General features: G+C 59.4%; 1 protein-coding gene across 1 annotated transcript; it reads right to left on the bottom strand.

The window, feature by feature from the left end:
- Positions 1-228: 228 nt before the first annotated feature.
- GM2A (ganglioside GM2 activator) lies at positions 229-5,172 on the bottom strand. The gene is made up of 4 exons (XM_074883854.1): positions 4,873-5,172; positions 2,941-3,093; positions 1,899-2,081; positions 229-1,804 (listed from the first exon to the last, which is right to left on the bottom strand). The coding sequence occupies exons 1-4, from the start codon at positions 4,954-4,956 to the stop codon at positions 1,649-1,651; spliced, it is 576 nt and encodes a 191-aa protein (XP_074739955.1). The 5' UTR covers positions 4,957-5,172; the 3' UTR covers positions 229-1,648.
- Positions 5,173-9,857: the final 4,685 nt, after the last annotated feature.

Here is a 9,857-nt window from a genome sequence, read left to right on the forward strand (position 1 = left end):
GTCCCCCCCTGGGCAGGGGGCTGTGTCCCTGTGTCGCTAAGCAGCACCTGCAGATCCCCGCTGTGCCCCGGAGCCGGCCTCGGGGCTGCTGACACTCAGCTCTTCTGGCTGCAGCACTCCCCACCCCAGGCACAACACCCCTTTCGCTTCCCCCGCCCCTGTCCCCGCTATTTCACGGGGAACAAATGCCACCCCCAGGTCACCCCCAGCACCAAGAGGCACCATGTCTGCTTCCTGGTAAAAAGATTTATTAAGAACCAGCAGTACCTGCCCAAAAGGAGGATGCCGCCCCGGCACGGGCGCTGCGCGGCGGCAGGGAGTAAGGTGAGAGGGTTAGTGCTTCTCCAGGCAAAATAAACCCGGGTCAGACCCAGCAGCAGGATGGAACGGAGCAAGTCGAGGGCACAGAAAGGTGGTGGGAGCACCTCTGTGTGGCAGAGAACCTCCTGCCAGGGCAGCCCGGCAGTCGTTAAGGCGTATAAAGTGCTTGGAGGAAGACCAGCCCTACGGAGAGACTAAATAATGCACACAGGCAGGGACAGCGAGGGAGCGAGGGATGCGGGTGGCTGGTGGGTCACCTGCACCTCTGCCCTGTGGGGACCTGGCACAGGCAGCGATGTCACACACCCTGCCCGGAGCTGCAGGCAGGAAGGATGCTGCCTGCACACACCTTGGCCCCCAGCCACAACCAGGGCCCCCAAACAGGACCCAGGTTGCTGGTCTTCATAGTCACCTCCCAGTCCATCCCACGTCCGGGATGCTGCCCCACGTTGTGGGGGTGCCTCTGCCAGAGCAGCGTCCTGCCTCGGCTCCATCCCAGTGGCAAAATGAGATGAGTGGGACTTGTCCTTGGCCAGGCTGTGCCCCAGCTGCCTGTCACAGCCATGTCCCCCCCTAGAGCGAGCGCAGCCGATGTCTGGCCATCTCTCCTGCTGCTGGTAGCAGCATCAGCTGCTTGGTCCCTCACGAGTGGGAACGTCCGTTGGGGGTTTGGGTGGTTTCAGTCCTCTTGTGCTTGTGATGTTTGTCGCAGGAGGGACACGGGGAGGTGCCCTCGCACGTGTTGTCAAGCTGGTCTCACACGGGGGACAGGGATGCACCAAAGGTAGACCCAGAGCTGCTGTGAGGGTGACAGGTCTCCTGTGACCACTTTGGGGACACTTCTGCAAAACAACCCCGTGCTCTGGCCAGAGGTGGTGAGGGCATGTGGAGACACCCTCCGCAGCTAATCCTGCATCCCTCCAGCCTGCCTCAGCACTCTCAAACACTCCCTCCTCCCCCTGGACTGCTCCAAGAAATATTGCTTTTCCCTGGAATGTTTTTGTCTAAAATTGCCCCGATAGGATTAAGGAGAAAAAAAAAAAAAAAAGAGTTAAAAAAGCCTTGGTCACACTGTAAGAGTGGGGTTAGGCTCCAAGGCCACCCTGTCTGGGGCAGTGGACACCCTAGTGATGGGGTTGGGGACAGCAGGAGAGCCAGAGGGGCCTTTCTGTGTGTAACAAGGGACGGGGGCACCGGGTTGGGGTACAGGGGCTGCCTCCTCCCAGCAGCGGGAGGGATGCACCTCACAGGGATGGGGTGGGATGAGCCGGGGTGCAACTGGATGGGATGGGACAGGGGACCAAGGCAGTGGGGGTGTCCCAGCCCCTCACTGGGACTGCAGGGAGAAGGCCAGCTTGACGCAGGCAAGCTCCTCCCCGCCATTGCTGACAGTCGCCCGGACACGGTAGTTGCCGTTGGTCATCCAGGCAGGCAGCTCCATGTCGGGCAGGATGAAGTCGCTGGCTGGCAAGGAGTAGGAGCCCTGCAGAGAGAGGGGACACGTAGGCAAGACGTCAGCCGAACCCCCCCAGCCCCACGCCAAAGGGCATCACACCGACCGGGGGTTTCAGGCGTACCGCTTTGAAGGGACAGTGGCAGGGGATGCCATAGGTGAGCAGGGGCTCCGGGCAGGTCGTTCCGGGCGGGATGAGGTTGTCGAGGATGGTGCAGACATCGTTGTAGGTGCAGCTGCCCAGCTGGTCAATGCAGGGCAGCTGGATCCAGAGGTCACCCAGCGCCTTCTCCACCACCAGCACCGCCTGGAGGGAAGGTGTTCGGCACCAGTACAGCTGGCACGGGCAGTCACAGCTCCTCCAGCCTGTCCCACCCCCCCACTCCCCAGCTATCTCCCTTGGCTCCTGCTTGTGCAATTCTTCGGGGTGTCCATGGGGCTACCACACACCTTCCCGCTTCCTACTTCTGGTTCCTCTCTACCTACAAGTTTCGCTTCCTCCAACCTTGACCTCTTGAGCAAACACCTCCCAGCACCCCACACACCCTCTCCTTCCCCTCCCCTCAGTGCCCTGTCCCCAAATTGCGTGGCAGCTCCTATCCCACAGCTCTGCCTCCACGCTTCCCCGGCACGCTCCCCGCAGCCCCAAACAGGCACCGTGGCATTGCTCAAGACAGCCCCTGCACCTTGGGCAGGGACACATGTTCAGTCTCATTCCAAAAAGTCCCAAAAAAGTGGTGCAGGGCAGCTGGGCTGGCCCAGGGCTCCTGCAGCGGTGCTGTGGCACGTCCCTGGATGGGGCAGTCAGGTGTGGCCACTGAAAAAACAGTGTTGCAGTGACCACCGGGAGCACCCAGGGCATTTGGGGTTTCATTTCCCTCCCTGAGTCACTGCGTCCTCAAGACATGACACAACTCATGTGGTTTCTGCCAGTGGGACAAGGTTGAGAGCTTCCCACTGGGCTGTCTGCTCCCACCACGGGTCTCCCCGTGCCCATCGCCCCGTTCTGGCTTACGGAGCTGGACAAGCTCAGCCCTTCACCGCTCCACGCCTCATTTCCCAAAGGGCTGCTCATTCCCATACCCACTGCTAGGCATTTCCCAGGTGCCAGTGGTTTTGGGAAGCTCTTCCCTCTCTCATCCCGCAGAGGCACCTCCAGCACTTACCTTCAGAGGGGAGGCCATGGCCTTGCTGCTGCTGACGGCCGCGCTGACGCGCAGGCTCCCCGGGATGCTGATGGGGTCAGGCGCCACGGAGAGGCTCTGCAGCACCACAGGGTCCCTCTTGTCACCGCAGTTCTCCCAGGCAAAGCCACCAAACTGCAGCACCAGGAGACAGGAGGAGTTAGAGCCGGGGTGAGCCTTGCTCTGGGTTTGCAGGAGGTTTCCCCAGTGCTGGACCCCTGATCCCCCACAAATATTTGCTGACAAACACAGCCAGAAAATGACCTTCAGACCCCCTTCAAATGCCAAATAAATATTTCCCTCTTCATTTCTTGCACTCACAGCTCTTCAAGCCTGAGGGCATTGCAGAAACTCTCCGCCTGCCCCCCCCTGCATGTACTTTACACCCAAAGAAGGTTCCCATGCTGCAATTTCCAAACTTGCCTCAGCTCAGCCTCTGAACGCTTTGCATGTGAACAAGGCGAAGCATCCTGGGGCTGCGGGGCCTGGCCAGGACCAGCCTGGCTGCTGTGAGCCCTCATCCACTGGCTCCGGCCACCTGGTCCCATGCAGGAGGAGGAATCACACTCGCACATTGCATTTTAAACATGGCTTAACATTTCCATCTCTGCTCATGCTCAGGGGGGGCAGATGAGCCAGGCTCATCCCCTGCCTGATACACCCCAGGGGCCTGATCCTGAGCTGGTTCAGTCCAAATGAGCCAGGGAAGCAGCGCTGTCCCATAGGATAATGAAAATCCACACGCAGGGGATGTCACTCAGATGGGAGGACATCACTGATGTGGCGTGGGACCCATGCTGGGAGATCTCCCCTGTTTCCTCTGAGTCCCACCAGCCTCCCTGGCCACCGCCGGCAAAGCCACAGCCGCCCTTTGCTCCCACAAGTTCAAAGGCAGGGGGACGGTGGCACTTGCCTGCGACAGCCACCCCTGAACCTGCCGCAAGCCGGTGGTGAGAGCCCAGCCCCAGCTCCCTCCCTGAGCAGGCTCCAGCCTAATTGCAGGCCTTTCCCTGGCAGGGAGGCAGGAGGACGCCTGGGCTGCACACCCCGAGCAGGTTTGGCCGGGGCAGCCCGTGTCCCCGTGCCACGGGCGCGGGGCTCTCCCTGCCTGCTCAGCAGCCACAGAACCGGTGCAGGCTGTCTTACCTGGTGCCAGTCGGCGGCCCCGGCGGGCAGCGCTGCCCACGCGGGCGAGCAGCCCATCCCGCCATCCCACTCGCCAACCAGGAGCGGCCCAAGGCGAAGGGCAGGACGTGGGGCTCAGGGCAAGCCGCGCCCCGACGTTTAGCAAGAGCTGGGAGCCCCTTGCCCACGGGTCTGCAGGCAAGGAGGCTCCACGGGAGGTGAAACCCGTGGGGGGCTGCGTATTGCTGTGCCACAGACCCTGTGCTGTCCCGCAGGGCCCCCTCCAGCCTCCCCAACCCGCTCCCCCTTCCCTCGGGTAACAGCAGCTTTCCTGGAAAATAAATATATTCCCCTCCGCACCTCGTGAGAGTCACACATCTTAATCAGCTGTATCTTAATCAGTGCGCCTTGATGAGCCCGGCCCAGCGCTGCGTGGGAACGAGGAGGCAGGAGCCTGAGCTGGAAAATGCTCATGAACGGGAGGAGAGAACCGAGGTGCTGGGAGGCTGCAGGGCAAGCTCAGCCGAAGGAAGAGGCCGCTGCGCTTCTTGGTTCCCAACGGCTTGTCAAAACCGGAATCTCCGCTCGCTCTGAGGCTGAACCCGAGCCTAAACCCCGCGTTCCCCCATCACGGTCAGGTTTACGGGATCCCCCCCCCCAGCCCAGCCGCAGACATGCGCCCAGAACCAGAAAATACTTCTGATCTCCCGTGTCCCCCCCCCCTCAGCACCCCCCTCGGCCCCTTCCCTGCCCCAAGAGGAGCGGGGTGAAGGGTTTGGAGCCTCTCACCTTGCTGAGCCTGCGGGAGCTGCCGAGCGCGGCCGGGCAGAGCTGCAGAGCGCAGAGCGCCAGCACCAGCCCCGCTCCCACCATCCCTCCGGCCGCGGGCGCTGTGCGGAGAGCTGGGCCGGCCGCCGGCGAAACGGCCCGAGAGGATGAAAAGCGACGGGGGAGGCAGCCGGTGGCTTTTCCCCCACGGCCGGGATGGGGCTGGCAGCGGCGGGACTGAGCCTCCCGGCGCGGTGGGACAACAGCCTGCGAGCTCCGAGCCCGGCCCAGCTCCCGATTCCCCTCCCTCCTCTTGTGTACGCTCAGAGATTTTCCCGTCCTCCTTTTTTTTTTTTTCTTTTTCCCGCCCCCCCCGGTTTTGTTGCCAAGCGCAGGACTGGAGTCGCAGGGATGCCGGGACGGGAAGCTGCGCTTTTCCAGGCACGCAGAGCCTTGCCCTCTGCCCGCGGGGGTGGGGGGGAAGCCGGGGTGCGCCCACCACGCCAGGCCAGGCCCCCCCCACACCACCTTCGGTGGGTGAGACCAGACCTTCTACCCACCGCCCCCCCCCCCCCCCCCCCAGGGGTATATCTCTTCTTGCACCCCACTTTGGCTGGTCGAGGTGTCTGGCAAAGGGGCTGTACCCTCCCCGGGCCGTCACCCGGGACCCCCGGGACCCCCCCGCGCTCGGCACAGGGCAGGCGGCAGCTGGAGAGCAGAGATAATTTGAGACCCTGAACCCGATGGTGTGTGTGCTGCGGGGGGGGTGGGGGCACTCGGGTGTTGGGCAGTCCCCAACTGGGCTGTTTGCCACAGCACCCCACCACCCACCTATCCTCTATTTCAGATTTAACACCCTCCTCTTGCACCCTTTCCCCTTCGGGTGCCCCTTTTCCAGCCAGAGCCCCCTGCATCGTGCTGGAATGGCCCCACGGTACCCCACCGTCACGGATGGCACAGGAGAGTGGGTTTTCCCATATATTTTGGTGAACAGATGTTTCTTCCCTGTGGAAAGCTGGAAGGGGCTGAGCCAGCTGAGCACCCAGGACACGAGTGTGGCAGGGCTCAGACCTTCCCCCCGCCTCAGCACAGTTACGACCCACTTGTAGGACCCTTCCCCATAGGCAGCTCAGCTCCCCCTCACATGCTGACTCTGCTGGCCTCCCCGTATCACTCCTGACCCTGGGAAGGGTTGCCTGGCTTAGCCAAACTCCAGCCTCAGCTCTATTTTTAGCCTTTCATCCTTATTTAGCAGCAAGGCCGGCCAGGAGCGTGCGGGCAGGGCGCGGGAGCAGGCAGAGGCCCCGACGGATGCTGCTGCCCACCCTGCGCCGGCAGCAACAACTGCGTCGCTGATCCGCTGCGGAGGCTTAAGGGTGAGGAATAAATAGCCCTGTTCCTCCCACTCAGGAGCAGAGCAGAAAGTTATCCCTCGGGATTAGTTTTCACTTTGAGGCCCCGGAGCAGGCAAGGGACAGAGGTGGAGACAGCGATGTGTGGGGAGAGGCACAGGCATGGCCAGAGCATTGTGTTTAGGGCTGGGGGGGAGGAGCAGAGCCCCTCTCCTCAAGCCCCTGGCACCACGTGCTTTCCTGCTACTCACAACCACTCTGGGTGAAGGTTTCACTCCTCCATTCCCATCTTTCCCCCCTCCATTTTGCTGTGGGGGAAAAAAGAGAATAAAGGACAGTAAGGACAAGTTAACCCATATATTTTTGCTTGGAAAAACACAGGCAGGGGCAGAAATTACTTGAAATCACTGCTGTATCTCAAGACAGCAGCATGCGTGACCTAGATCCCCACCAAACAAATTTGTGACCCTTTTTTGGGCTCCAACACATGCAAGATTCTCTGCAGTTCAAACAGTTTTCTGAGCTATCACACCCATGCAAAGCCCAAGTCACGAGCTCTCCGCAGATCTGGCTGAACACCTTCGATTTGCATTGAAGCAGAGCAGCCAGCACAGATGGGTGACAGCGTTAATAACTTCCTTAGATCTCATTTACAAAAGCAAACAGATTGCAAATGATGCCTGGGCTGAGGATGCAACCACAGACCACCCTTTCTCCACTGCCTGGGCTGCCCGCTCCACCAGAACCCACTGGGCATCGCCACGGGTCAGTTCATTGCCCAAAAAACCTTCCAGCAAAATCTTCTTCCTTTTTTTTTGGTTTTTTTTTTTTTTCCCAGACTGTGTTTCTGTAGATAAAAGAAACAAAAAATAATTAATTACCCTACCTGTGCTCACGGGACCACCCTGCACACAGACCATGCAGGGCTGGGTCCCAGGTGGAAATCCCACACGCTGGCACCGACCTCGCCTTGTACCCTACCTGTCCTGCCCAGTCCTTACCAGCTGGAACTGGAGAGAGAGCTGAGACACTTCAACAGCTTGCATAAATACTTCTCTTATCCATAAGCTTTTGCAAACACTTTAAATGACCATCGGTACAAATTAACTCGACATTCAGCCAGCTGTTACCCCATTTACGGCAATTCAGCTGAGCATGAGATAAACCCTCCTAGGCTCGCTTTTCCAGGCAAAACCCTCGAGACTTCTCCAGCCGCTGTCGTTCCTGGGGAGAGATCGCGATAACACCGAAAAAGACATCTGGGCAAACTTCAAAACAAGCCGAAGCTGCCCCAGGTGGGTCTGCCCCACACTGCCTCCACTTTTCTGTCTTTGCACGGGCAGAAATCCCCTCGCTGCCACAGTCCCCGTGTCTCCAGCCCTCTGTGAGCAGGCTCCAGCAGCCCCAGCCCCGCGTGCTGCCCGGGTCCCCAGGCTCCTCTGGTTAGGGAGAGGGGGATGAGTTGCTGCAGTGATGAATCCCACCCCTACACCACCATGGAAAGCCCCTGCTTTGCTCGAAAACAGCAGAAGAGTTTCTGGCTGTTTAAGTTTCTGCCCTGCAAAGGGAGCACGTAGTCAGTGTATTGGGGCAGAGGAAGATGAAGCAGGGCTGAGATGGGAGATCTCTCCAGCAGGGACACATCTCGTGCAGCCTGCACAGGAAAGGTTGCAGAAACCGAGAAATTGCTAAAATTGAGCTAAAATAAGAGAGCTTTGGGGCAGTACAGGCAAGGCCTCCAGCAGGCAGCCTCGCAGATGCGCCTGCAGGCTGAAGGAAGGATGTAACGTGATCTGGTGTGCCCCTTCTCCGAAAGTTAGTGATTTATGGCAGTGCAGGGTTGTAGCTGCCATGGCAGAGCCCACAGCGGCCCTGCGGGGTGCAGGGCTGGGGAGCGGGGTGCTGGAGCCACTCTTGCTGCCCAACCCCATCCCCAAGCCCCAGCTCTGCCTTGCTGGCTTGATGCCTCAGCCTGATGTGACCAAACCCTCTGGTTTTTCTCCACCATTAGCAAAAGAAACCCTACCCAGAGCCCCACTTCATGGCACAGGGGCACCCCCTCAGAGCCCCGTAGTTGAAATCAGAAATTATCACAAGCACACGTGCAAACTGCTGGACCTTCGTGCACCAGCAAGACGTGATGGCAGCTGGACAGGCTCCTTGTCAGCTGCCCACACAGTTGCTTCTGCTCACAGTCACAGCCTCAGCAATGCAAATTCAGCCTGGAAATACTCATGTGCTTTTGTGCTTGCCCCTGTATGCCTTCAGTCTCGAAAGTCTGGACCAGGATTTTTAATTAACCCTGGAGAGGTGGAGACCAGCACCTTGCCCTGATGAGCTTTTTTATCCCACAGAGGATCTACTCAGCCCAAATAAGTACTCTCAGGCAGGGAAGGAGACTTGCCTCATGTATGAAGTGCTGGGAGAGATAAGAACAGACGCTGTCGGTGGTTTCCGAGCGGTGGGAGATGATGCCAGGAAGCTGCTGTGACTCACAAAACGTCATGAAGCTTAAGCAGCACCTACCCACAAGGACACAGAGAACTGGTCCCACCATTCCCTGGGAGACTTGGGGCAGCCGTGGGCCTGCCCCTCACCTTCCCCACCCTCCTATCCAAGTGATGTTTCACAATTTCCCTGGTCCCAGGGTTACGAGGCAGAAAAAACACCTTCAAGTTGCACGTGATGGGGTGACCACACACCTCCGCTCCCTCGCTGGCCGGGCAGGCGGTGCCGGAGCGGTGGCGAAACACCAGCGTCCTGGCAGCCCCCGAGCCGCAGGCTGCTTGGACTTGTCCCAGGGGATATTTGGAAAATGTCAGAATAGAAACTTGTTGACAAAAACTGGCAGTGTTTCCATACGGGCACGGCCTCGTGACCAGGTTGAAACACTCCTATTTCAGCAGTGCTGGGTGGCAACGGTTGATTTTTCAGGTCAGAATGTATGTTGATTTAGAAATGTCTATTATTTCAGAGCATTTTAAAAAATCATCAAAACCAAAACATTTGGAGGAACCTGCCTTTCCTCATATTAATTTTTAGACAGGACACTTTCAAATCATTGTGTTTCCCTACATCTTCAGGATCCGTTTCCAAAGTGCAGGATTTACTCCTGGAAAAGGGCACCCTGGCTCCAGGCCCAGCATTTGGGGTGTTTGGGATGCTCAAGAGGGCGGCATTGCCAGGATGCCGTCCCCCCCAACAGTATGGACCACACTGAAAGCCCCCTCCAGCCAGCACAGCTACCCCCAGAGCAGAACTCCTGCCAGAAGAAAACACCCCAAAGCCACCACTTTTACACAACTACCCCAGCACAGGCTGAAACTTCATGGGGTGATGGCAAAAGCCAGGATGGATCCTGCCTTCACTCCTCACATCCCTTCTCCCAGAGGGGCTGGGTGGGCTCACCAATGGAAGCCCCCCCAAGGCAGTCCTGCTCCAGCTGGACCCCAGCCCTGGTACCGGGTGTCCTGCTCCCCTTTCCCCCCACCCAGGATGGGGCATCCTCAGCACAGGAGACCCAAGGGACAGAGCATTCCCGGGGCTGGGGGCGTCCCACTACCCTGCCTGGGAGGAAGCGCCCAGGGCGGGGACACCCTAGGGTGGAGGGTGCCCCGGGCCGGAGCTCCCCCGCCGGGAGCCCAGGGCCAGCCC

The sequence above is a fragment of the Strix uralensis genome, chromosome 14 (assembly GCF_047716275.1).
Source record: "Strix uralensis isolate ZFMK-TIS-50842 chromosome 14, bStrUra1, whole genome shotgun sequence".
NCBI classification, from domain to species: Eukaryota; Metazoa; Chordata; class Aves; order Strigiformes; family Strigidae; genus Strix; species Strix uralensis.

Bases quoted from the DNA above. Each gene is read 5' to 3' on its own strand.
- GM2A (XM_074883854.1), bottom strand. From the start codon at position 4,956: ATGGTGGGAGCGGGGCTGGTGCTGGCGCTCTGCGCTCTGCAGCTCTGC. The intron at 3,094-4,872 runs GTGAGAGGCTCC...CTGGTGCTGCAG, and splicing joins GCTCCCGCAGGCTCAGCAAG to TTTGGTGGCTTTGCCTGGGA. The intron at 1,805-1,898 runs GTACGCCTGAAA...CTCTCTCTGCAG, and splicing joins GCCACTGTCCCTTCAAAGCG to GGCTCCTACTCCTTGCCAGC.